The sequence below is a fragment of the Mesoplodon mirus genome, assembly GCF_964341445.2.
Source record: "Mesoplodon mirus genome assembly, chromosome: 7".
NCBI lineage: Eukaryota > Metazoa > Chordata > Mammalia > Artiodactyla > Ziphiidae > Mesoplodon > Mesoplodon mirus.
The window spans coordinates 6,937,457-6,962,927 of NC_138983.1; the positions used below are offsets into that span (position 1 = coordinate 6,937,457).

The window sequence follows — 25,471 nt, forward strand, 5'->3', positions numbered from 1 at the left end:
CACCTGTGTGACCCTTTTGGCCCTCCAAGTCTCCCAATCAACAGACAACCTAAAAGAACACAGAGTGTATCAAGCATCCTGACCCCACCCCTTCCCAGACCTCAGACCCTCCTGTGTAGCAATTTGAAGCTTGCTGTGGTGGCTCAGAAGGGTCCAAGTCTGAGGGTGAAATGGTCAGAATTGTAAAAGATTCTTCTGTGAACATTGTCAGGATTTTAAAAATTCCTCAGGCTGCTTGTGGGAAGTGAAGGGGAGGGAGCAAGCTGGAGGCTGTGGAGAGTGTCCAGAACAGATGGGAGGGGACTAGGACCAAGGGAAAGAAATCTTTTTGTTGAAGTGAACTGAAATGTCACCTCCAGATGTGGGGAGACTGGAATTCTGACCCACTGCTGGTGGGTTGGAGAACTGTTGGAGAGAATCAAAGCCAAATTTATAGGTACCCTATGACCCACAAATCCATCCCGGGCACATATCCAAGAGAAGTGAGTGCAATTGGCCACCAAAGGACATATCAAGAATGCTCATAAGGGAATTCCCTGGCAGTCCAGTGGTCAGGACTCTGTGCTTCCACTGCAGGAGGCACGGGTTCGATCCCTGCTTGGGGAACTAAGATCCTGCAAGTCACGCGCAGCACAGCCAAAAAAAAAAAAAGTTCACAGCAGCCTTATTCAGAAGAGCCCCAAACTTGGAGAACCCCCATATCATCATCAGAAGAATGTAGAGAGTGATTATGGGATATTTGTGCAATGAAATGCTACCCAGTAATGGGAAAGACCAAGCTACTGCTTTACCCAACAATGTAGACGAATCCCTCAGACATGCTGTGTAAAAGAAGCCAGACCCTGGACTTCCCTGGTGGTCTAGTGGTTAAGGCTCCATGCTTCCAATGCAGGGGGCGCAGGTTCGATCCCTGGTCAGGGAACCAGAATCCCACATTCCGCATGGTGTGGCCAAAAAAAAAAAAAAAAGAAACCAGACCCAAGAGAGTACATGCTGTATGTTTCCATTTACATGAAGTTCAAGAACAGGCAAAACTGATCTATGACTCTAGAAGTCAGAATAGTGGTTACCTATAGATGGGGGATGGTAAGTGGGAGGAGAGAGGTTCTGGGCTTTTGGAAATACCCTACACCTTGATCAGGGTGATAGCTACATGCGTTTACATACATGTAAAAAATCACTGACCTGAACATGTTGGATGAATGCACTTTACTGTAGGTATGTTAAACTTCAATTTCATCAACAACCTAAATATAAGAATCAACATTATAAAACTATTAGAAGAAAACATAGGGGTGAATGTTCATGACCTCAAATTTGGCAATGGATTCTTCAACTGGACCCTGGGAGCATGAGCAACAGAAGGAAAAATAGATGAACTGAACTTCAAAAAAATTATAAAAACTTTTGGCATTAAAGGACTTTATGAAGAATGTGAAAAGACAACCTACAGAATGTTAGAAAACATTTGCAAATCATATATCTGATAAGCGTTTGGTAGCCAGAATATATAAAGAACTCATATAATTCAGCAACAACAAAAAGAAAACAACCTAATTAAAAATGGGCAAAGGACTTAAATACACATTTGTCCAAAAAATATATACAAATGGCCAACAAGCATATGAAAAGATGTTCATTGGTCATTAAGGAACATGATTGGTTATTATGGAAATGCAAATCAAGACACAATGAATAGAGAACAAACGTATGGACACTGAGGGGGGAAAGCAGCAGGGGGGCGGGGGTGTGTGTGATGAACCGGGAGATTGGGATTGACATATGTACACTAATATGTATAAAATGGATAACTAATAAGAACCTGCTGTATAAAAAAATAAATAAAATAAAATTCCAAAAAAAAAAAGAGACACAATCACTTCACACCCTCTAGGATGTATTTTAAAAACAGAAGATAAGGGTTTCCCTGGTGGCACAGTGGTTGAGAGTCTGCCTGCCGATGCAGGGGACGCGGGTTCGTGCCCCGGTCTGGGAGGATCCCACATGCCGCGGAGCGGCTGGGCCCGTGAGCCATGGCTGCTGGGCCTGCGCGTCCGGAGCCTGTGCTCCGCAACGGGAGAGGCCACAACAGTGAGAGGCCCGCATACCGCAAAAAAAAAAAAAAACAAAACAGAAAATAATAAGTGTTGGCAAGGATGTAGAGAAATTAGAACCCTTAGGCACTGCAGGTAGGAATGTAAAAGGGTACAACCACTGTGTAAAACAGTCTGGCAGTTCCTCACAAGATTACACAGAGAGTTACCATATGACCCAGCAATTCCACTGTTAGGTATATGCCCAAGATAAATGGAAACACATGTTCACACAAAAGCTTGTACACAATGTCCACAGAAGCATTATTCATAATAGCCAAAAAGTAGAAACAACCCAACGTCCATCAACTGATGAATAAATAACTTGTGGTATAGCCATACAATTGAATATTATTCAGCCATAAAAAGGAATGAGGTGTTGCTACTTGCTACAACACTGATCAGCCTGGAAAACATTATGCTAAGTGAAAGAAACAAGACACAAAAGGTCACAAATTGTACAATAAATTTTCCATTTATATGAAGTGTCCATATGAGGCAAATCTGTAGAAACAGAAAGCAGATTAGTGGATACCAGGGGGTGGGAGGACAGGCTAATTGGGAGTCATTAGTTAATGGATATGGAGTGTTTTTCTGGGATAATTTAAAAGTTTTGAAACTAGAGAGAAGTGGCGGTTGCACAACATCGTGAATGCACAAACTCCCATTGAAGTGTACACTTTAAAATGGCTAGGAAGGGACTTCCCTGTTGGCGCAGTAATTAAGAATCTGCCTCCCAGTGCAGGGACACGGGTTCGGTCCGTGGTCCGGGAAGACCCCACATGCTGCGGAGCAACTAAGCCCGTGCACCACAAATACTGAGCCTGCACTCTAGAGCCCGCGTGCCACAACTACTGAAGCCCGTGGGCCTAGAGTCCGTGCTCCGCAACAAGAGAAGCCACCGCAATGAAAAGTATGCATACTGCAACGAAGAATAGCCCCAGCTCGCCATAACTAGGGAAAGCCCATGTGCAGGAAGGAAGACCCAGTGCAGCCAAAAATAAAAATTAATTAATTAATTAATTAAAAGACTTTAAAAAAACATTAATTTAAAATGGCTAATTGTATGTTATATGAATTTCACCTCAATTTTAAAACTAAATAAACTTCAATGTAGAAAGTGAACGGAAACTGGAAAACATAAACATCACCTACAATGCCCTGGGAGCATTGACAGAACCTACTGGGCGCAAGGCACACTCATCCACCACCTCCTTTTGCCTCATTGCAGCCCCAGGAGGTGGGGATTGTCAGGGGCTCAGAGAGGGAAAGTGATTGAGCCGGGCTCACACAGCTGCCAAGGGACAATGCCTGGGTCTTTCAGACCTCCCAGCCCCCAGACTCCTGAAACCACTGTGGCCCCCTGGGATTCTCGCCAGGCCTCCCTGGGTGGGAGCTGGTGAGGTCAGGGGCCAGGAACGTTACTGCAGCCACGAGGCGGGCGTTAGTGACTGAGGAGCTTGGAATGTGCTGCCTCTGAAAGGACCTCCTTGTGGCTCCACTGACGGTTAGAGCAGGAAGGGACTTTCAGAGTCATGTAATCACACACACACACACACACACACACACACACACGAAACCTGAGCCCCTGCTCAGTCACTGTCCCAGGCTGCTTGGGGAGTGGGGGCAGGGTGGTGTTTCTGGGGCCGGCAGACGAATGCAGTCAAGGCTGACCTGTGTTAGGCCTCGCATGTGCCACAACCTGGCTGCCTGTGTCACTCTGACCTGTCCTGCTTGGACTTAGCCAAGGAATTCAGATATCAGTTAGTGTGTATGCATGCACATGAATACCTTAGCATGTGATCAGAGCCCCCAAAACTCCCAGCCCTGGGGCTTTTTATGAACACGGAATTATTTTTGCTATTTGTCAAATTTTTACTATATGCTGTATGAAGCATGTGACATTATTTTATATCTATTCTCTGACAACGCTGAGACGTTATCACTATATAGTTATCATTATGTCTTCATTTTACAGATGAGGCTCTGAGAGATTGTATGCCTCATCCAGAGCACACAGCTGGCGAGCAGCCTAACCAGAATTCGAATTCAGAACTCAGGCTTGTCTGATTCCAGCATATCTGTTCTTTTCCACGAATCACACTGCCTCAAAAAATCTCTCTCTCTCTCTCTCATGCACACACGTGCACACACACACGTGCGCGCACACACGCGTGCATGCACGCACGCGCACACGCGCGCGCACACACACGTGCACACACACCCACCCATATATTTCTCATTCTGGTAAACTGCTGTTGGTTCCTTTTCTTTTTAGAGAATGACAAGCATTGAGTAGAATAAGGGCAAGGGATAGGCACCAGGCTGGTAGCCACCTTCTGAGCGCACATGACTTTACAGCCGACAAAGCACTTTCACATTTGTGATGTCATCTGATCCCACAGCAACCCCATGAGGTCAGCGGGAGGCTCAATTATTTCCATTGGGAGTGGGACTCAGAAGGAAGGTGACCCGCCCAGGGTAACAGAGACAGAAAATGGTAGTACTGAGACTGGAAGCCCAGGGCCAAGCTGGCCTCTTGGCTGGCTCTAAGTCCTAAATGTGTCCACTGACCCTGACATCAGTCCCCAAGGAAGGCAGCCCAGGTCCCCACCTTCCTGAAATCTTTCTTCCCTGAGGACAAAACTGGAGCTGATCAAAAGGAGGTACCAGTGGAGGGCCTCCCTGGTGGCACAGTGGTTAAGAATCTGCCTGCCAATGCAAGAGACACAGGTTCGAGCCCTGGCCCAGGAAGATCCCACATGCCGCAGAGCAACTAAGCCCGTGCGCCACAACTACTGAGCCTGAACTCTAGAGCCCTCCAGCCACAACTACTGAGCCCACATGCCACAACTACTGAAGCCTGTGCGCCTAGAGCCCGTGCTCTGCAACAAGAGAAGTCACGACAACGAGAAGCCCGCACACTGCAACGAAGAGTAGCCCCCACTCACCACAACTAGAGAAAGCCCGCGCACAGTAACAAAGACCCAACACAGCCAAAAATAAATAAATAAATAAATAAAAATTTAAAAAGGAGGTACCAGTGGAAAGCAGGAGAGCCCAGCTCTCTCTCTCTCTGTAGTTGTGTGACACTGGCAGCTCCTTGTTCTCTCCAGGCCTCAGTTTCCTCATCTGTAGAATGGGAAGAGGCAAAGAAGGAGTTTCGGGGTGGTTCTCTCAGCACTGATATTGTGCATGTGTGAAAATATGTCTGCCTGTGAGGGCTTTGAAAACTTTTGTCTGAGCCCGGGCTTGGAGCTCCCACAGCCCTGATTTGGCAACCTGCTTCAGCCACTGGCTTAGTGATCTTAGGCACCTCATTTCAACATCTCTCAGCCTCAGTTTCCCCATCTGTAAAATGGGGATGATAACGACACCTACCTCCCATGGTTGTCGGTCTTCGGTTGTTGACATTTGGTCCTGGACTCACATTCACACAGACCTTTGACATAATCCCCAAACAAGGGTGGTGACTACGCAGACCTGGAAGAGCAGTTATAGTATTTAAAGAAGATGGCGTTTATCAGAGCACAGGACAACTGTGTCCCACCACAAGCTCTCACTGCTTATAGGGGCTCTGAATTAAAATTTGTTATAGCTCCTGAAATTATCCTGAGAGTAGTGCAATTACATTGCATTGTATTTGTGGGTAGTTCAACGCATTAACATGTCATTGTAAGCATTTAAAATATACACCATTTTGGTAGCCCTGGTTTGTCATTTATTCACTTTTTAGTATACCTGAACCCTAAAACAGTGCCAGTGAATGGGCCTCACGCCATGACTTGGCTGGTAGTAGCACGATTCCTGGCATGAAATAATGGCAGTAGCACTGCCCTGGCAGTAAATGATGATGATGATAATAATTACATCAATCACATTTATAATCCGATTTACAGTTTCCAGACCCCTTTCACATTCTTCATTCCAACTTCCCACGCGTAGCAAGCTCGCTATGTGATTATTTCGTCCCATTTTACGGATGCAAACACTGAAGCCAGACCAAGCAGTGAGAGGCTCTGGAGTCTGGCGGCGGGGGTCTAGGTCTGCGCTTGGGGCCTGGGCGGGGCTGGGTGGGGCGGGGCGCCCGGCTGCTCTCAGGTGTGTCTGTCCGCGGGGGAATCCTTCGCTCCACCTGGGCGCGGCGAGGAAATTGCACCATGTATGGGCAGCTACGTCAGAGGGGGCGGACCCGCCGCTGTCTCTGGGGGCCGCCAAGTCCTCCCCTTTTGCCCAGCAAAAGTCGGCTACTGGACCGTAGGAAGCGATGAAAAGTTCAGGGCGGAGTGACAAAAGGCAGTGCGTCTGGAGAGGTGGAGCCCAGAGTTGTCCAGAGCCGCTGCGATACGCCCGCTCTCCGTTCCCACCCCCAGTGGAAGTGGTTCAGCCCGAGGACTTCTCATTCATAAAAAGAAAAGACTCCGCTAGGAGCGAGTGAGTCAGAACCGAAGCCGCCGACGCGGACCCCACAAAGCAGCCAGCCCAGGGCATGTTCCGAGACTACGGGGAACCCGGGCCGAGCTCCGGGACCGGCGGTGCGTACGGCGGCCCGGCGCAGCCCCCGGCGACAGGCCAGCAGGTGAGAGGAACCCGACGCCTGGGATCCCCATGTGGACAGAGCCTGGGATCCCCAGGTGGACAGAGCCTGGGACTGTGCGGGCCGCTCCCGCACACTCGGGGACTGGGACCGGGAACAAGGAGCAGGGAATGGGTCTCGGAGCAGTGGCAGAGGATTCTGCCCATTCTCCGCTGTCTAAGGGCACTTTCTCCCCCACACCCCAGCGGAACGGGCGCGGCGGGCGGAGCAAACATCTGCGAACATCCCCTCTCGCGCTCGTACCCCTTCCCGTCTCTGTCTGCTGTCTATCTGTCCCTCCGTCTCCGTTACCTTCTTTCCTTCTTCCTGTTTACCGCTAATTTCTTTGTCCCATCTGCGTCGGAAGGGGACCCCTTAGTCCGGGATTAGTCCTAGCCCCGACAGGATCAGAGAGGGTCTGATCCATCTCGGACTCACTTTCCGAGGTCCGGAGTCTGAGCCGCGGCCGCCGAGACGTCCCTACGCACGGGATCCACCGCCAGGCTAGCCCCGACAGACTGCGAATCCTCGGCAGTCTGTCTGTGAGCATCCGTGTGCCTGACCGTTTGTTTGTCCCTCCCCACCCCGTCGCCAAGTCCTCATCCCCATCTCGGCGCGGTGGAGCCTGGTGGGCCCCGGGAGACTGGCCTTTGACCCTTTTACGGGTTGGGGCCGGTGGAAACCGCGAGGTGCCGGAAGTGCGCGAGGTCCTGCAGCGGCAACTCCCGCGCCCCCGACTCTCGGCACCAAACGGCGCCCGCTGAGGGTTGGGGGGGACCCGGGAGGCTGCAGGTGCCCATTTCCTGTCGAGGGCCCGTGAGCACGTGTCGCTAGGGGAGGGAAGGAGCGGCGTCCGTTCCGCCGAGTCACGGCGGCCGAGTCACGGTGGCTGACTCACCCGGAGCGCCCCTCCCTTCCTGGCCCGGAGCGTCCCGGGTCCGGACAACCTCGGGAGCGGGAGATGCCGCCGGCGGCACCTCGGCCCGGAACTGGGGTCACTGGGTCACTGAGCCCGCAGCGCTGAGCCGGGGACACTGCTGTCCAGACTTGCCTGGGCTTGAACCCAGTTCTCCTCCGGAACACTGAGCCCCCATCTCAACCCATTCCTCACGTTTCTGGCTGAAAGTATCATGACAGGTAATACCTGGAGCGCATACTGTGCAGCCTTGCATTGTGATGGGCAGTTTCCACCTCATTTACTTTACCTCACAGAATCCAAGACCCCACTGATTTTAAAACCCACCATTATTTTGTGCCACTAATTTTTTTTTAAAGTTGCCAATTCAACTATGATTTCAGAGCTACTGAAGGGAACTCGTTAGCATCAGTGAAATGCTGTAATCCTCACCTATGACAATATTCAAAACAAGGAAACGGAGGCACATTGAAGTTAAATAATTCACCCTGACAGCCAGTAAATGGCTGAGCTAAGATTAGAACTGGGCTAGCTTGAACCCAGAGCAGTGGCTCTTGCCCACCATGGCCCCTGTGTGTTGGGCACCTGCCAGTTACCAGGCTGTGTCACACACACATTCTCTCACCTGATTCTCACAGCCACCCTCGAAGTTAGGGGCTGTCATTATCCTCTTTATGTAGATGGGACTCAGGCAGGGTGCAAAAGTGGGTAAGAAGAGCCTGGCTGCCTGGGTCCAAACCCCACTTCCCACTTATTGGCTGTGTGTCTAGGGACAACTGTTTTCCTGTCGGAAAATGAAGATACTGTTGTGCAAATTACATGAGTCAGTATTTATAAAGTGGTTGGGACAGCACCTGGAATTCACACTTTATTACTGGAAGCCCCTCAATCCACAGAGACCTTATCCCTGGCCCTCCATGTCTTATCCCTCAGAAGTGGCACCTCATGTCAAGCATCAACACTGTGAGTGGCAGCCAGGAGCTGCAGTGGATGGTTCAGCCTCACTTCCTGGGACCCAGCAGCCACCCCAGGCCTCTGGCCTACCCCCAGTACAGTCCCCCACAGCCCCGGCCAGGAGTCATCCGGGCCCTGGGCCCAACTCCAGCACTGCGTCGCCGGCCCTGTGAACAGGTAAGAAGCAGTGGCGTTTGCACGGGATCTTGTGGCCACAGGGGTGCTGAGGTGCAGAGCATAAGCTCTTGCCCATAAGGAGAACGCAGGCTTAGAAGGGGCACGGGGAGAACAGACCCACTGGTGACTACTGGCCAAGACAGAAAGTGATGAGATACCCTGGGGAGACCCAGAGGGCAAAGCAGTCACTTCTGGATCAAGGAAGGCTTCCTGCAAGCCTAGAAGGATGGGTAGGATTTGAATAGAGAGAAAGATGAAAGAAAAGACATTCCAGGAAGAGGGGATGGCAGGGGCAGGAACGAAGGTAGCAGTGAGAACATGTAAGGTGTATGTGTGGACAGTTGTGTGGACAGTAGAGGGTCTCCAGCTGCTGACAGGCATGGAGAGGGCGGTCTTATGCTGTCTACGTTACTGGGAAGAGAACAGAAAGAGGAGGGTTCCCTTCAGCTACTCTCTAAGGCTGTGTTTCTCTATCTCATTTAATCCTCACGAAAACCCTCTTGGGAATGAACTCTGGTATTCCCCATTTTACAGCCAAGGAAAGGAAGGCACAGAGAGGTAGTCACTTGCCCAAGTTCACACGAGTAGTGAGTAATGAGACAGGTCTGTCCAATTCTAAAGTCAGATCGTAACCACTAATCCACACTGTCTCACCAGGAGGTTAAGAGAAGGCTTGAAGCTTAGAGAGCTGGGAACTCTTACCTCCCAAACCAGGGTTCTTAGCAGCACACTGCTAATAAAGTCCGTGCCAAAATAAATGAATAAGAGCTAGAGGGTCTTTAGGGAGTGGTTCCGCTTTCCTCTCCCTGGGGCATTTTGGTATCTGAGACTATAGTGCGTGAGGTCTGCACATTAAGGAGCTTGCTCTGACAGCAGCGTAGAGGATGGGGAGGACGTCAGGATCCTAAGAAAGATGTGCGATCGGCCAGGGGTGACTTCCCCAGAAACAGAATGGCTGGCTTCTGTGACCAACTGGAAGGGGACCATGGTGTAAGCCCCAGAGGCAGGCTCCTGGACTTCCTTCAGCCATGATCCTGGGTATTCCTAGACTGAGGCTGTGAGCTGTGAGTGGGGTCCCTTCGGGGGAGGTGGTCTCCATCAGCTGGCCTCTTTCTCAATGTTAAGTAGAGTGAGTGGATTTTAATTTCTGCTCTGGAACCACAAACAAGTTATTCGTCTTCTCTGGGTTTCAGTTCCTTACACGAAAAGTTGGGTTAAGAATCTGTATAAACAGATGTAGAGAACAAACATATGGACACCAAGGGGGGAAAGTGGCGGGGTGGGGGGCATGTGGGGTGGGATGAGTTGGGAGACTGGGATTGACATATATACACTAACATGTATAAAATACATAACTAATAAGAACCTGCTGTATAAAAAAATAAATAAAATAAAATTTAAATGATTAAAAGAAAACAGGAATCTGTGTAAAGCTCTTAGCTGGCACATAGTAGATTCCCGATGAACAACTACTTAGCAGCTCTCATTAGCCCCTCTTGGTGCTTACAGCCCCTGGGGAAGAGGAGACTTGGTTATCAAGAGACTGAAAAGAATGAGGGTCTTGGCCTGGTCCCAGAGGCTCAGGGGAGGAAAGGCCACTTATAGCTGCGGAATGAAAGAAAGCTTCCAGGAACGGCCGGGGTCGGGTGGGGGATCTTAGCTGAGTCCTGGGAGAGGAGGAGGGTTAAGGTTTGTAGAAGGACGGGAAGGGCATTCCGAGAGGAATCATAGGAGGCAAAAGCTGGGTGCGAGGAGGAAATGTGACTCATCCAAGCTTACTAAAGCGGGGAACCGGTCGGGGTGCGGAGGTCCCAAAACGCAGGCTGAGGGCGCCCCTGCGCTGCCATGCCCTCGGCCAGGCTCCTACCACTGGGCCAGCAACACAGAGTCCACCTCACTGCTCTCTCTACCCTCCCCAGATCAGCCCCGAGGAGGAGGAACGCCGTCGAGTGAGGCGCGAGAGGAACAAGCTAGCAGCGGCCAAGTGCAGGAACCGGAGGAAAGAACTGACCGACTTTCTGCAGGCGGTGAGCACCGGCGAGTGCGCAGGGTGCCCAGGTCCCGGCCCACCCAACCTCAGAAGGCCCCCAGTTCCCAAGAGCCCGCGGGGCCGCAGGGGGCGCCGGTATATGAAGTCCCCGCCCCCCCCGGCTCCCTGTCGGAGGCGCACTCCGACGAGGAAAATGTGATTAAAAATTAATTGCAGCGCGTCTCACTCTGAACAGAGAAGAGCTGAAGCTGGGACCGACAATGTCCTTCGAAGATGCCCCCGAGCCTGATGGGAGTCGTGCCCATTTTCTCCCATCGACTCATGGGAGTTGTAGTCCAGACTTGCTGGAGACTCCCCACTCCCCCCCGCCCCCTCGCCACCACCACCCACTTTCCGCGCCCCAACCTCCCAATCACTACCACAGCGGGAGGCTCCGCGGTATTCAGCCCTCATCCTCTTGACTCCTCTCCTGATCGTCCACAGGAGACCGACAAACTGGAGGACGAGAAATCCGGGCTGCAGCGAGAGATTGAGGAGCTGCAGAAACAGAAGGAGCGCCTGGAGCTGGTGCTGGAAGCCCACCGCCCCATCTGCAAAATCCCGGAAGGGGCCAAGGAGAGCGAAACCAGCGGCACAGGCGGTACCAGTGGCGCCAGCAGCCCACCAGCCCCCTCCCGCTCTGTGCCTTGTATCTCCCTTTCCCCAGGGCCTGTGCTTGAACCCGAAGCATTGCACACTCCCACGCTCATGACCACACCCTCCCTGACTCCTTTCACCCCCAGTCTGGTCTTCACCTACCCCAGCACACCGGAGCCCTGTGCCTCAGCCCACCGCAGGAGTAGCAGCAGCAGTGGGGACCCCTCTTCTGACCCCCTTGGCTCCCCAACCCTCCTGGCCTTATGAGGCACTCCAGCCCCCACTCCCTGCGGGTGCCACCCTCACCAATATTTCCCTGCCCATTGGTCCAGCTGGCCTGGACCATATCTCATGTCCAACCCCAGCAGATTCTTCTCCATCCATCCAGATGAGACTGGGCATATTTTGCTTCCCGGTAGTGCCAGCTTGGGGCTACCAAAGCTGCCCACTGTTTCTCTAGAGCTGGCCTCTCTAGCACAATTTGCACTAAGTCAGAGACAAAGTGGTTCCTGTTGGAGAAAATTCCGGGCAGCTCCCAAGGGACTTTGTAGATTCTCAGAGGTCCTCTGGAGCCCTAAACCCCTGCAGATCACCCCTCTAGTCATCGTCACCCTCTTCCTGTGATTCACCCAATCCTACTCGACAGGAGGTGATGCTCTACACGCCGAGAACACTAACTCACCCAGCCCCACTGTCAGCAGCACCAGGTTATTGAACCAGGACACTCTGCCAGCCCCTCCTAAATGGAACAGCCCAGGAGGGTGCCAGAGGTGTCTGTGATGAGCTGACCTGCAGCCCCCAGCTCTGAGAAGACTTTAGCTCCAAGCCTCCACAGCGTGGGCAGCTGCTATTTATTTTCCTAAAGAGAGTATTTTTATACAAACCTGCCAAAATGGAATAAAAGGCTTGCAGCTCTAGCCTGCTCTCATTGGACCCAGAGGCTAAAGGGAGAAGATTTGGAGCCAGAAGCCCTAGGCTCCCATTTCAGCTCCACCAATTCACTACATGACCTTGGACAAATTCTTTGATATTTCTGGACCTTGATTTTCTTATCTGACAAGTGAGGCTATGTCTGTTCGGCCTCATCCCCAGGACTGAGAGGAGGAACAGAAGTGCTGTGAGGTGCCAAGCCAAGAGGATTACCATCCTCCTCCTCGTGGGGGCCCACAGTGCTCCCGCAGGAGGGCACTGTTATGCCCCTTCCAGCCTCCCGGGAGGCGGCTGAGTGGGTTTCAGGCCCCCAACACCTGCTTCCTGCCCCATTGTCTTGGACAGGAAGGAGCCGGGAAGGGAGCTGGAGCCACTTCAGGGGCTGGATTACGGCCTGTCCTGGGCCCGGACGGGGGAAGCCAGTGGCTTACCACGGTCCCACATCCCGCCCCAGGATGGAAGTAATGGGGGAGTCAGCCACCTTAGTTCTGCAGTCCCTCCAGATGGGAATGGTACCCAGTCTCAACGTCCCCGCCCTCGTCCCAACGCCGGCGAGTCCCAAACAGACGCTGCCCCAGCCATGGGCTCTGCTTCCGCCTCAGTTTATTAGCCTCCACCCAGCCCCCAGCAAGTCCCTCCGCTCCAGCCTCCAGTCCCCCTCCTGCCCCGCCAGCGAGCGCCAGGGGCCCTCCTCAGTGTTAGGGTTTCTAAGTCCATGCCAGCGGCCTCTCGTACGCAGCGGGGGCGGCGTCCGGGTGCCGAGGTCCACCGCAGTCTCCGCGCGGGAGAAGCAATCCGGGCGGGCGTCAGCGCGAAGCTGTGCCCTCAATCATCTGGGGAGCAGGCCAGGGGCAACTGATCGGGGCTGCCCACGCTGCCGGTACTGGAGCTTCCATCGCCCAGGTCACGGGGACCGCAGGGGGGCAAGGCCAGCTCGGGTGTCGGCCCAGCGCCAGAGCCCCCCGAGCCGCCGGTACCGCCGCGGGGGCCCCACTCCTCGCCCAGCGCCAGGCAGAGCTCCTTAAGGGCCAGGTTCTCCCGCAGCAGCTCCTCCTGGCGGCCTTCCAGCTCGGCCAGCTTCTGCCAACAACCGCCTAGATCCTCGCGCACGGCTCGTGATGCTTGGGTCCCGAAGAGCTGCCACTGGCGAGCGGCTCGCCGCCCGCGCTGGCGCTCCGAGTCTAGGAAGCAGCAGAGGTCGCGCAGCTCGCGGTTCTCGGCCTGTAGACGCCGGTTGAGCTGCTTGAGCTCGCGGATCTCGCCCAGGTGACCCTGTAGCTGCCGATTCACCTCCTGCATGAGGCGGCCGCGCTGCACCAGAGCCGCCAGGCGCGCCGCCTCCTCCCGCCGCAGGCGCCGCACCAGCTCCTCCTTGCCCAGAGCCGCCATCTCTTCATCCGTCAGCTCCTCCAGGCCGCCCGTCTCGGCCTCCATGGCTGCTCAAGCCTCTGGAGCATCGCCTGCCCGCCGCCGCGGCCCAGGAGCCCCACGACGAGCTCCTCGCCGCTGGGGCTCAGGCACCCGCTCCGCGGACAGGCTGTGGTCGACCTAGCTTAGGCTGCAGCAGCCGCGCGGGGGTGGGCACGCGGCGGGGCGCGCGCCGGGGCGGGGCCGCATGACGTCAAGGAAGAACAGCCAATCCAAGCCAGCTCCCTCGGAAGGGGGCGGGGCCTAGGAGCCGGGAGCAAGACCCTTCCCCGCCCACTCTGGACCGAGGAGTCCCCGACCCTCGCGGACACTCGGTACCCGCGTCACCGACCTCCGCGGCAGTCAACCGCAAACTAGGAGCTTCGTACCTTCCAATTCCAAACCTCCTCAAGCTCGAGCTCCCTCTGAGAACCAAGATTCGGGGGTCGGCCCCCTACTTTCCTGCCCACCCCCGGACGAAATCCAGACGGATCACCTTTCCTTCCTTCCTAGCTTTGCTCGAACTCAAGAGTCTCGGCTCACCGAGCATCGCTCCCAGTCCACGGAAACATAAGTCCAAACGTCCTGGCTCACCATCAGCCTATTCTCCCTCTCACGGACCGTGTCCTGCCCAGTGGGAGGGGCATACAAGGGATTCTTTTGTTCAATAAACTATTATTGTATGTAAGGCTTATGCAGAAACAAACTTGATCAATATCCTTATACTGTCCTTAAAGAGATCGTAATCTGGCAGAGGAGACAAGCTGCGTTAAACAAAAAGCAAATGGAAGAAGAGCACATTTTGAGGGACCGCCCCCTGCCTGCAAAAGGTTGCCCAAAAGAGGTGATATCAGAGGGGCCCTGAAAGATGCATAGGACTTTGGCAAGTAATGAGAGAGCTATTTCAAGGAGAGGGAATAGCATGATGAAAATCGCTGGGGTCTGAAAGAGCCTCGCTGCTTTAGAAACAGTGAGAGTAGCTTGTTTTTTGGGTTTTTTGTTTATTTGTTTTGGAAAGGCAGGTGCTTAGAGAAAGTGGTAAGAGAGGAAGGGAGGTAACAAAGGTAGTCAGAAGCCAGATCTTTAAGAGTTTTCAATACCAGGCTGGAGCATTTACACAGGCCAGTAAGAATTTAAGCAGGAGAGTAACATTTTTAAATATGCATTTTTTAAAAAGGTTGTTTGGACGGCTCTGTGTGGGATGGACCACAGGGAGGGGATGTTGGCAGAGAGATTACTAAGAACACTGTGTCAATGGGCAAGGAGAGCTATGCAGAAGGAGTGGGCTGGGACAGTGCCAGTGGGGGTGGAGAGGACAGAACAGATACTAGAAATATTCAGGAGGCAAATCGGCAGAACTGAATGTAGGGAGAGAGGAGTCTGGGAGAAAGCCCAGGTTTCTGGTATGAGAACTGCGTGGATGGTGGGGCTGTGACCGAGATAGGAACGCAGGAAAGAAACAGATTCGGGAGACCGACAGGTCTGTCTGGCTTTTGAAGGTCCTGTGGGGGACAGAGTGGAGTCACACATAGATGGCCGTCTGGATGTGGACTTCCAGACAGAGCTCTAAGCTGCAGAATAAGAGAGGTCATTAGTGTGTGGGGGGGCGGGGGTGGTTAAAACCATGGGAACAGGTGCCCCATGTTCAGGAGAGGGGCTCGTCTGCAGGATGGACTGAGGGGCTCCCACCCAGCAAGGGCCCTTGAGGACGAGCCAGACACCTTTTTTTCAGAGAAAAGACTTAGGATAGAGCCCAGTGTAGCCCCTAAATTTAGGATACAGGTCAAAGTAGGGAGGCCCCGAAAAGGGCAGAGAAAAACCAGGAGGATGTGAGGGTAGAAGTTGCCGGGATAGGGCAAACTGGCCGAAGAAGACCTTGACTCTGGACGCCCTCCCGCTAACCTGGCCAGGGTGAGGGTGGGGTGGGGTGGGGACTGAGAGCCTCAGATACCCCCTCCCGCTGGGAGGAGGGAGGGGCTACTCCACTGCCTCCGCCTCCGCCTCTTTCCTCGGCGCTCCTGCCCCGACTCGCTCTGTCCCGGAAGTGGTCCTTTTCTGGCTCCGGGTGCCGGGAGCCGAATGTCTGTGCTCCCGGAAGTGGCCTGGCGGCGGCGCGCCGGACCCGGGCAGTGCTTGCTCCTGCTGGGGCGCTGCGGTAGCCCCCGGGTCCGGGCGTCGCCATGACCAGCGAGCTGGACATCTTCGTGGGGAACACGACCCTCATCGACGAGGACGTGTATCGCCTCTGGCTGGACGGTTATTCGGGTCTGTGGGGGACCGTCTGTGGGTGCCGGTTTGGCGGAGCTGTTGTTTTGGATGGGAGAGCGGGCAGAGCCAGGAGTAGGCATCCTATAGGGCAGTGCGCAGAGACCTGGGAGTACCGAATACCTAGGGGTCGGGGCTGGAATCCCTGAAGGGCCTCTGGGGTCGGCGGGGCGGGGCCTGATGCTAGCGCTCACTTCCCAGTGAGCGACGCGGTGGCCCTGAGGGTGCGCTCGGGAATCCTGGAGCAGACCGGCGCCACAGCAGCGGTGCTGCAGAGCGACACCATGGACCACTACCGTACTTTCCAAATGCTCGAGCGCCTGCTACACGCCCCGCCCAAGCTGCTGCACCAGCTCATCTTTCAGATCCCGCCCTCTCGACAGGCGCTGCTCATCGAGAGGTGCTCACCTGGCGGGATGGTGGGGACGCCAACCAGTCTGGCCATGTACCCATTTTGCAGGCTGAAAATGAGGCCCAGGGAGGGACGGGGCTTATCTAGGCCGGGAGAAAGTTGAGAGCAGAAGGGGCCAAACCCAGGTCCTGCCAGTTTTCCTTTCCCCTCCTTTACGGAAAGTCAGCAGTGTCCCCTGACTCCTCACAGGTACTATGCCTTTGACGAGGCCTTTGTGCGGGAGGTGCTGGGCAAGAAGCTGTCCAAGGGCACCAAGAAAGACCTGGATGACATCAGCACCAAAACAGGCATCACCCTCAAGAGCTGCCGGAGACAGGTGGACACCACACTCATCTGCAGCCCGCCCCTTCACACCATCCCTTTGGTCACTGCCCCACCTCCAGGCTCCTCCAGCACCTCGGTGGCAGTGGCTTCATATCCACTCTGCTCTCTTTTTGTCCCTTCCAAGCCATCCCGTACTCTTCAGCCAGAGTGACCTCTCAGAAGCCCAGATCTGACCTTAGCTTTCCTGGGGCTTAGCCAGGAGGGTCAGTTTCAGCACAAATTAGTGAAGAACTAGAGAGCATGATGCTAGAATGGGGGTGAATTTATTGATAAGAGCGAGTAAACATGTATCCAAGGCAAGATGGCAGAAGCTGGTGAACACTTGTTGAGTTGATAACAGATATTAATAATTAATAGTTTGTTGAAGGAATAACAAATGCTCCATCAGTGTCTGTTGACTGGATAGGTGGGTAGGTGATAGAGGGACGTTCACTAAACAGCTTATTGGGTGAGCAACCTCTGACCAGTCCTCCCTCCTCCTCTAACTGCCCCGCAGTTTGACAACTTTAAGCGAGTCTTCAAGGTGGTGGAGGAAATGCGGGGCTCCCTGGTCGATAACATCCAGCAACACTTCCTCCTGTCTGACCGGCTGGCCAGGTGAGTGGCCAGGTGAGGGGCCAGGTGAGGAGCCAGCTGCCTCCCCCTCCTGCACACTCCTTCCTTGCCCCCTGAGGCTGGTCCATATTCCCCACCCCAACCCGCTTGACCTCCTGGCTGGGCTGGGGGGGATGGTTATCCCACTCCTGCTCTGTACTTTGGATCAGACTGGCCTGGGTTTGAATCCCAGCCTGTCCATTCACCAACTGGGCTGTTGTGAGGTGCCACATGGAAAGCCCATGATGGCACAGCCCCTGGGGCTTAGTATGTACTCAGTGAATGGTAGCTGTTACCCTGTGGTCTCCCATTGTGTCCCTTAGGAGACCTGGGCTGAAACCTTCTCTTTGCCCAGATGAGGAGGCCCAAAGAAAAGTGACTTGAAACACATCACACAGTGAGTTAGGGTAGAGAGAGGCCAGAACTTGGATGCCCAGCCAGTGTTACAGGTGGGAGCTGCTTGCTAAGAAGGAATTTCAAGCCCTGATGGGCCCACTCTCCCCTCCCTGCAGGGACTATGCAGCCATCGTCTTCTTTGCCAACAATCGCTTTGAGACAGGGAAGAAAAAACTGCAGTATCTGAGCTTTGGGGACTTTGCCTTCTGTGCTGAGCTCATGATCCAGAACTGGACCCTCGGAGCCGTCGGTGAGGCCCCCACTGACCCAGGTGCCTGGACACCTCCTCACCTTCTCAGGGCCTGGCTTCCCACCAGCGGTTTCTCCTGCAGGGCCCCGTTCCCAGCATCCTTTCTTCTTCAGGGCCCCTCCCCAGCCACTTCTGCTCCCAGTTCAGTGTTCCCACCCACACGTCTGCAGACAAAGGGCCCACAGCTTCCCTATGGCTTGGGGCCAGTCCCTCCACGTCCCTCACACTCCACTTGCTCTTTTGTCTCATGGGGCGCAATGAGGTGGTGGGGGAGGAAGGCTCGGGATGTCCCAGAGGGGTTTTTATCTCCCACCCCAACTCCCTTCATGGACCTCACTCAGACCCCCAGGCGGATGACATGGACATGGACTTAGACAAGGAGTTTCTCCAGGACTTGAAGGAGCTCAAGGTGCTTGTGGCTGACAAGGACCTTCTGGACCTGCACAAGAGGTGACCCTGGGGGTCTATGGGGCGGGGCCTGAAGTGGGGGCCCAGGCGACTCTGGGCTTGACCCTGTCTCCCTGCAGCCTGGTGTGCACTGCCCTCCGGGGAAAGCTCGGGGTCTTCTCTGAGATGGAAGCCAACTTCAAGGTCTGTGGCCCAATCCAGCCTCTATCCCATTGGCATCGTCAGCCTCCAGAGCACTGTCCCCTCCGGGCAGCTCTGCTCATACCTGAGATTGACCGGCAGGTGGCGCTGCTGCTCCCTCTGCCTGCCTGTGAAGGGGGAGCCAGCTCTTAAACAATGGGGAGTTACTTGATTGAGGGAGGTGGATAGATTTGGGCTCAGCCCCCAGCCTCTTGGGCAGAAGGCAGAACTCCCAGGCTCCCTGCCCCACAGAACCTGTCCCGGGGGCTGGTGAATGTGGCCGCCAAGCTGACCCACACTAAGGATGTCAGAGACCTGTTTGTGGACCTTGTGGAGAAGGTGAGCTGTCCTGCCCGCTGCCCTCTGATCCCCATCCTGGCCTGTCCCTGGGCTGTACCAGTGCTAGATGTTACCTTGGACCCACAGTTCGTGGAACCCTGCCGCTCCGACCACTGGCCGTTGAATGATGTGCGACTCTTCCTGAATCAGTATTCTGCATCGGTCCACTCCCTGGATGGCTTCCGGTGAGACACCCCAGGCCTCCTCACCCTGCCGGCCTCCTCCTGGGGCCTAGCCCTCCTGCAGACTCAGAGTTCCCTGTTCTGTCGCCCTGGAGGTAGAAGTCTCTGTTGACTAGAGTCTCAGCTCCACCTCTTGGAAGCTGTGACCCTGACTTTGGACAGGTTCCTTAACCTCTCCTTTCCTCAGTTCCCTCGTACATAAGCTGGGGGTGATAATAATAGGACCATGGGAATATTGTGAGGATTAAACGAGTGAAGGTGTAGTGAGCATGTAGAGCAGTGTCGTGACGTGATGGGGATACAGTAAATGTCAGCCAACACCGTTACTGTTATCATTGCAGGCACCAGGCCCTCTGGGACCGCTACATGGGCACCCTCCGTGGCTGCCTCCTGCGTCTCTGTCATGACTAAGGCCCCCTTCCCCTGCCCTGCCCACATTGACAATAAAGTTGCCATGACTTTGGAGGAGGCTGTGAGTGGGTACAATTATGGGTCCGCGTGTGGGAGTGTGTGCAGGTTGCACGCGTGTGTCTCTGAGTGTCACAGCGTCTAAAGATGTACGTGTCCGTTGGCCCCGCAGGGACTAGGACATGTCAGAGAATGATATCTATGTACTCCCCATCCATTTCTCCACCCCAGCTGAGTCCACTCGGAAGACAGGGGTCTTGTCTAGGTTTATTCAATCCACAGAAACACTGGGAGAATAGGCAAAAACCTTGGGGTGGGGTGGGCAGGGAGGTAGCTGGCACAGCAGGAGAGAGCTGAGGGGCAGCCAGGTGGGCTCAGGGAGGGCAGGAGACTTGGTGCTTCTTAACGGGTTTGTCCACTCTGGCAGTGAACGGGTACTTGGTGATGCCGCAGGCATTACTCCCTCGGTGCAGCCGGAAATAGCCCTAGGAAGTTAGGGGACATCAGGGCTAGACAGTGGGGAGAGGTCTGTCCTGCCCTGTCCTCCCGCCCCCAGTAGATCACACTCACCTCCTCACCCCAGTTGGCCCCCCAGGAGTTCTTCAGGATCCAGTATGGGATGGAGTGGCGAGGATGAGGATGAGACTGGGATGAGATCGCCTCTGCCTGCCTCCCCTCCACCGACTTGCTTTTACCAAAACCCACCAGCAGGACAGAATGATCCACACACTGGGGGTCACAGGTGGTACGTGTGGCCTTGATCACACCCTTCTGGTATTGCTGCAGGGGCAGAGAGGCTGAGTCGGGGGCCACCTCCCCTATATACCCCTACCCCCAGTTCCCTACCTTATCCCACCTGCAGTAGCTTCATGTTGATGGTCACAGTGATGGGGCCTTGGGTGGCCACGTACCTGGCGATGCCTGGGGGTGGGAGGTGCCGTCAGGCCCTGCCTGTCCTGTGCCCCCTGCTCTCGGATCATGGGTGTCTCTATCTCTTTCTCTTTCCCACGCCCAACCCCCCGCCCCCAAATCCCTCCATCTCTGTCTGTAGCCCCGTCTGTCCTAGTCGGTCTGTCCCTGTCATTCTCCCCCACTGGGCCCGCCCATGTGTCTCCATCCTGCCCGTACTCTGCTCGCAGGGCTGCAGCATGATGAAATCCTGGATCCAGGCCACCTTCTTGTGCTTCTTAGCCAGGCATCTGTGGGGTTTGCCGTTCCCCTTGAATGGGTAGTCCTTATCACTGGCCAGGCCACCTGGACATGAGCAAGGCCCCGGAGGAGACTCGCTCAGCTCCGGAACATCCCACCCCCACCCCCCCTACACACACACACACACACACACACACACACGGCCCCGGAGGAGACTCGCTCAGCTCCGGAACATCCCACCCCCACCCCCCGACACACACACACACACACACACACACCCTGCCCCGAGAGACAGGCACTCACTGTTGTTGAGGACAGTTATGAACGCATCCCAGACGAAGCCGCCCTTGCAGCCATTCCCACAGCGGTCACAGTCAAGCAGCTCTAGTGCGAGCAGGGACAGTGTGGGTGCCCGGGCCTCAGGCATCCCCGCCTCAGTCACACACGTCCCCTCCCCCAGCCATACTTTGCACGGAGACTTCCAGAGACTGATGGTATTCGATGGCCCACAGGGCCTCGATGTTGCCCGCTGCTGCCGTGGCCCAGCAACAGTTGCAGTTTTGCTAGTGGTAGAGGATGGGGGTGGGGTAGGGAATGCAGGCCTTGCCCCCCACCTCCCGCCACCAGGGCTGGATTGGGCCAGGCCGCATGGGGGCAGATACCTGATTCCTGATGGATGAGATGATGCCAGCCTTCTTCCGCCAGTCACAGGTCAGGGGCACTGACTGCCTCCACTCTTCAGACCCTACCTTTCGGCTCACACTGGGGGCCTCTCCAGCCACCCTCTGATGCCCATAAAGCTGGCCAAACTCCTCCTCTGGGAGACAGATGGGGCCCCCAAGTTTCTCAGTTTTTACCCCCTCTCCCCCACAGTCTGCCTCTCACTTCAGCCATCCACATCCTCAGCCATCTGAGTCCCCCTAATACCCTAGGAGACAGAAAGGCAAGGGTACTGAGGCCTAGAGAGAGGCCAGGTTCCTTGCTGGGGTGCACTCCCCTGCACCTGCTGCCTCCCCCTGAGCTGGGCTGTGACCCAGGCCTCCGGAGTTCCTGCCCCTGATCTCTGATTTGGGCCAAGCACCCAGGCCTCTGGTCCTCAGAGTCCCTCTGGGAAACAAAAGCTAAAAACCTGCCCTGTCCATCTGCTGGTATCCCTGGAGAAGGTTCTGCTTCCCCACCTACCACCTAGGGGCCAGGAGGGGGTCCCGGTACCTGTGAGGTCACTAAATGGAGTCACCCCAAACTCAGCTGTGCCCAAGTCCTCCTCTTGCAGCTGCTGAGCCTTGGCCAGGTTTCGGGCAAAGATGTCCAGGCGGCGAGCATGCTCTAGACCAAAAGGAGGTTGTCCTAGGCTGGCTCCCAAGCCCCCAGGGGTAGGAAGTGGTCACTGGCTTGGCTTCCCATCCACACTAGCCCAGGTGAGCACTGGCTCGTTTCCTGTGGTCCTTGCAGGCCCTGCTACAGACACCTGGGCCAGGGAAGTGGCTCCCCAGCGCCCCTAGGGTTGGGTTTTCCTAGGAAGCCAGAAGAGGGGTATCTCCGCCCACCTGGGGGAGAAGCCAAGTAAAGGGTCGGAAAGCAGAGTGACTCAAGGGAAAAGTGGATGGTTGGAGACCGGCTTCCTGCCAGGTCATCGCTCTCTGTACTTCACATCTCTGACCGCAAGTCTGTGGCTGGAACGAGGCGGGGGAGGGTGGCGTACAGGTCCATGGCACAGGAAGTCTGCACTGAAAGGTGCTCACAGACCGTCCCCCTATGGGAGATGAGATCCAGAGGGCAGGGGCAGGGCTGGCAACTCCTGGGGGTGGGGAGGGAGTCCTCAGCTTGGGGACAAAATGGGTATCCTTGGGTGTTTGCTGAATGAACTCATGACTAGATGGCGGCCTCCTGCCTGCTGCCTGCAGTCACAGGAAAGTGGCTCTGGAGGAGAAGGATCCTCTTGGACCAGTCAGACCCCCAACAGCTGCTGCCTCCCTCCAGGTTCGTAGCCAAGGATGATCCTGTCCCCACTTGTGCATTTGGGAAACCAGGGAGTACACCCCCAGCCCTGTCACTGTCCTGCTGAGTGGCTTTGGCCAAGCACATTCCCCACCCTGTGCCTTGATTTCCTTGTCTATTAAATGGGAGAAAGGGGGTTGGACCAGAGACATTTGCGCCCCGTGATACCTGCCGGGTGTGAGTAACTCCGGTTGTATAGGATCTGGAACAACGTGAAGACATCTTTCAGCTCCAGAGGCTGGGGACCTGGGGCCTGGAAAAACAACCAAGGGCAGTGGGGAGGGGGAGAGGTGAGGAGTCCACCTCAGCTCCCAGATGTGCCAGGACTGGGTTAGGGGAGCAGCTGGTTCACCGCTCTTCTCCCTGTGTGGGCCTGGACATGTCAATGACCTCTCCAGCCTCAGTTTCTCCCTCTGAGAAATAAGAACAAAGCACTGTTTCTGAGGGGGTGAGCCCCAGGCATGGGGAGCAGGTTGGGGACACTTACCTGGCCCCTGAGGGAGCTCTTGATGCCTTGGGCCAGGCCTGCCACCAACAGGGCCAGGAGATAGGAGAGATGGACAGTTAGTGACATGATGCCGCAGACCAGAGTGTCAGGGGCAGGAAGCTATGCAGACCAAGGTGGAGGGGCTGAGAGGGTGGAGCTGGAGAAACCACAAAGGGGAAACCAGCCTGCGAGGGGGAGGAGGACCCCCAAGCACAAGAGGCCTTCAGGCTTTTGTCCCTACATGGCCCCCTGCCTTCCTGTACCCCGCTCCGCCCCTTTATTCAACAGAGGCTCTCTGCCCACCCTGTTCTGGGCAATTCTAGGGATGTGGAGATGGATCTGTCCTTAAGGGGACAGGAGGAGACAGATCCTAAGTGGGCAGTGACAGTATAAGGCCATCAGTGCCTTGAGGGGGAAACGGGGCTATGGAAGCCACAGGCCCTGATGACTGGGGGAATGGAGGGTGGTCAGTGCCCCCCGGGAAGCATTCTTGTTCATCCTATTACAAAGCTCAGTCAGCTCAGAAGTCACCTCCAAGAAGTTCACCCATCCTGTGGTGTAACCTGCAGCTCCTTGAGCCCCTGCTGTGCCTGTGCCTACTTGGCATCTGCATCCCAACCACACCGGAGGTATCTGCCTTGCTTGTGTCCTCAGCACCCAGGAAGGGGCTGGGCACAGAGCTGGCTCAGTGGGGATTTGTTGACTGAGCGATTGGTCATCATGGGTTTTAAATAGAAAAGTTCAGGGTCCAGGGAACAGCAAATGGCATCTACTACCTCCTTCTGTTCTTCATTCCTATCACAGTCTGGGGATGGGGATGAGGGGTGTGGGTGGGCCTGAGGGGGCAGAAAGATAGCAGGCTGGGCATCTCAGACAGAATAAGGCCGGATGCTAAGGGCTGGGCAGGGGTGTTCACACCTGTTACTTCTGCCTTGGTTTTAAGTGGGTCCTTGGGCTAGGGAGCTCCCATATGGGCCTCCAGGCTGGCAACCAGCACCCAATACCAGAGATGGGTGAGAAAAAAACTGGTTTTCTTGGGGTTCCATGAGGATGGGAGCGACGAGAAGGGATCCATCCACTCATGAGCTCACCACCTCTTTTCTTCATTCATTAGGAATCTTCCCAAAGCTGTGAGATCCCGTTTTGCTGCACCCAGCCCCTGCCCCCCCACACACACACCCCAGATAGTAAGCCAAGGGACTCCTCTATTTGGAAAAAAGGGTGATGCTGCCTATTTAATAAAAATACAGTAGACAGACCATCCACAGAGGTGTACCTGGCTTCATGATTCTAGATCCCAGGCATGTGTCCCAAGCTGGTTTTGGCTGTGTGTGACCTATGACTAAAGCCCCACGTCAGCCCTCAGAGCTGGAGGTTCAAATAACAGCTTTATTGAGGTATAATTCACATACCATAAAATTCACCATTTTTAAGCGTACAATTCAGCGGTTTTTCACGTACTTGCATAATGGTGCAACCATCACCACTGTCTAATATCAGAGCATTTTCATCACCCGAAAAGAAACCCCATACCCATTGGAAGTCATTTCCCCATTCCCCCTTCCCCTGGCAAACACTCTTCTAGTTTGTCTTTCAGATCTGCCTATTCTGGTTGTGTCATATAAGTAGGTGGAATATGTGGCCTTTTGTGTCTGGCTTCTTTCACCTAGTGTACTATTTTCAAGATTCATCCATGTTGTAGCATGTATCAGTACTTCATTCCTTTTTATGGCTGAATAACATTCCACCGTGTTACCATTTTTTGCTTATCCTTTCATCAATTGACGAACATTAGATTGGTTATATATATATATATATATATATATATATATATTTTTTTTTTTTTTTTTTTTTTTTTTTGGTACGCCGGCCTCTCACTGTTGTGGCCTCTCCCATTGCGGAGCACAGGCTCCGGACGCGCAGGCTCAGCGGCCATGGCTCACGGGCCCAGACTCTCCGCGGAATGTGGGATCCTCCCGGACCGGGGCACGAACCCGCGTCCCCTGCATCGGCAGGCGGACTCTCAACCGCTTGCGCCACCAGAGAAGCCCTTGGTTCTATATTTTGGTTCTTATGAATAGTGTTGCTATGAACACTGTGTACAGATTTTGTGTGTGTGTGTGTGGATTGTGTTTTCAATCCCCCTGGGTATATACCTAGGAGTGAAATCGCCGGGTCACGTGGTAACATTTCTGAGGACCTGCCAGACTGTTTTCCACAGTGGCCGCCCCATCTTACATTCCCACCCACAGTGTATGAGGGTTCCAATTTCTCCATCTCCTCGCCAGCACTTGTTACTGTCTGTCTTTTTGGTTTTAAAGAACTATTATTTTTAGCCTCCTTCCCCCCCACGTTGGGGGATGGTGCTGGGAAGGATTTGGGGGTGGCGAGGTGCTCTCC

General features: G+C 54.6%; 4 protein-coding genes and 1 long non-coding RNA gene across 9 annotated transcripts; 2 read left to right on the forward strand and 3 right to left on the reverse strand.

The window, feature by feature from the left end:
* Positions 1–5,140: 5,140 nt before the first annotated feature.
* Positions 5,141–7,098, reverse strand: LOC309808651. The gene is made up of 3 exons (XR_014294770.1): positions 6,982–7,098; positions 5,475–5,576; positions 5,141–5,225 (listed from the first exon to the last, which is right to left on the reverse strand). It is a non-coding gene; the product is annotated as an uncharacterized lncRNA (long non-coding RNA).
* On the forward strand, positions 6,368–12,259 carry FOSL1 (FOS like 1, AP-1 transcription factor subunit). Of its 3 annotated transcripts, none has more exons than XM_082629165.1 (4): positions 6,368–6,672; positions 8,519–8,716; positions 10,641–10,753; positions 11,190–11,583. In XM_082629165.1, exons 1-4 carry the CDS (start codon positions 6,583–6,585, stop codon positions 11,455–11,457), a joined length of 669 nt encoding a protein of 222 aa, XP_082485291.1. In that variant the 5' UTR covers positions 6,368–6,582; the 3' UTR covers positions 11,458–11,583. The 3 variants fall into 3 exon arrangements, with proteins under 3 accessions (XP_082485291.1, XP_082485289.1, XP_082485290.1); XM_082629163.1 differs by having other exon boundaries at positions 6,374–6,672; positions 10,636–10,743; positions 11,190–12,259; XM_082629164.1 differs by lacking the exon at positions 6,368–6,672 and adding an exon at positions 7,487–7,806 and having other exon boundaries at positions 10,636–10,743; positions 11,190–12,259.
* Positions 12,260–12,360: 101 nt separating this feature from the next.
* On the reverse strand, positions 12,361–14,397 carry CCDC85B (coiled-coil domain containing 85B). Of its 2 annotated transcripts, XM_082629167.1 has the most exons (2): positions 13,649–14,397; positions 13,156–13,493 (listed from the first exon to the last, which is right to left on the reverse strand). In XM_082629167.1, exons 1-2 carry the CDS (start codon positions 13,704–13,706, stop codon positions 13,294–13,296), a joined length of 258 nt encoding a protein of 85 aa, XP_082485293.1. In that variant the 5' UTR covers positions 13,707–14,397; the 3' UTR covers positions 13,156–13,293. The 2 variants fall into 2 exon arrangements, with proteins under 2 accessions (XP_082485292.1, XP_082485293.1); XM_082629166.1 differs by having other exon boundaries at positions 12,361–14,369.
* Positions 14,398–15,737: 1,340 nt separating this feature from the next.
* On the forward strand, positions 15,738–19,492 carry FIBP (FGF1 intracellular binding protein). 2 transcript variants are annotated; one of them, XM_082626254.1, is made up of 10 exons: positions 15,738–15,944; positions 16,146–16,344; positions 16,546–16,672; positions 17,177–17,277; positions 17,787–17,941; positions 18,262–18,370; positions 18,448–18,511; positions 18,761–18,847; positions 18,935–19,032; positions 19,371–19,492. In XM_082626254.1, the coding sequence occupies exons 1-10, from the start codon at positions 15,860–15,862 to the stop codon at positions 19,438–19,440; spliced, it is 1,095 nt and encodes a 364-aa protein (XP_082482380.1). In that variant the 5' UTR covers positions 15,738–15,859; the 3' UTR covers positions 19,441–19,492. The 2 variants fall into 2 exon arrangements, with proteins under 2 accessions (XP_082482380.1, XP_082482381.1); XM_082626255.1 differs by having other exon boundaries at positions 15,740–15,944; positions 17,787–17,920.
* A 117-nt stretch (positions 19,493–19,609) lies between these two features.
* On the reverse strand, positions 19,610–23,160 carry CTSW (cathepsin W). Its single transcript, XM_082626253.1, has 10 exons — positions 23,072–23,160; positions 22,753–22,837; positions 21,799–21,912; positions 21,249–21,403; positions 21,053–21,149; positions 20,890–20,970; positions 20,566–20,691; positions 20,294–20,358; positions 20,008–20,217; positions 19,610–19,922 (listed from the first exon to the last, which is right to left on the reverse strand). Exons 1-10 carry the CDS (start codon positions 23,156–23,158, stop codon positions 19,812–19,814), a joined length of 1,131 nt encoding a protein of 376 aa, XP_082482379.1. The 5' UTR covers positions 23,159–23,160; the 3' UTR covers positions 19,610–19,811.
* Positions 23,161–25,471: the final 2,311 nt, after the last annotated feature.

What these genes read in the sequence shown, in the direction of transcription:
- CTSW (XM_082626253.1), bottom strand. Translation starts at nt 23,158, where the DNA reads ATGTCACTAACTGTCCATCTCTCCTATCTCCTGGCCCTGTTGGTGGCA. An exon ending in TCTCATCCATCAGGAATCAG is followed by an intron (nt 21,150 to 21,248) that starts GTATCTGCCCCC and finishes CTCTACCACTAG; the next exon opens with CAAAACTGCAACTGTTGCTG. An exon ending in TCAACATGAAGCTACTGCAG is followed by an intron (nt 20,218 to 20,293) that starts GTGGGATAAGGT and finishes CTGCCCCTGCAG; the next exon opens with CAATACCAGAAGGGTGTGAT.
- FIBP (XM_082626254.1), top strand. Translation starts at nt 15,860, where the DNA reads ATGACCAGCGAGCTGGACATCTTCGTGGGGAACACGACCCTCATCGAC. An exon ending in CAGGCGCTGCTCATCGAGAG is followed by an intron (nt 16,345 to 16,545) that starts GTGCTCACCTGG and finishes GACTCCTCACAG; the next exon opens with GTACTATGCCTTTGACGAGG. An exon ending in AGATGGAAGCCAACTTCAAG is followed by an intron (nt 18,512 to 18,760) that starts GTCTGTGGCCCA and finishes CCTGCCCCACAG; the next exon opens with AACCTGTCCCGGGGGCTGGT.
- CCDC85B (XM_082629166.1), bottom strand. Translation starts at nt 13,706, where the DNA reads ATGGAGGCCGAGACGGGCGGCCTGGAGGAGCTGACGGATGAAGAGATG.
- FOSL1 (XM_082629163.1), top strand. Translation starts at nt 6,583, where the DNA reads ATGTTCCGAGACTACGGGGAACCCGGGCCGAGCTCCGGGACCGGCGGT. An exon ending in GTCGCCGGCCCTGTGAACAG is followed by an intron (nt 8,717 to 10,635) that starts GTAAGAAGCAGT and finishes TACCCTCCCCAG; the next exon opens with ATCAGCCCCGAGGAGGAGGA. An exon ending in TGACCGACTTTCTGCAGGCG is followed by an intron (nt 10,744 to 11,189) that starts GTGAGCACCGGC and finishes GATCGTCCACAG; the next exon opens with GAGACCGACAAACTGGAGGA.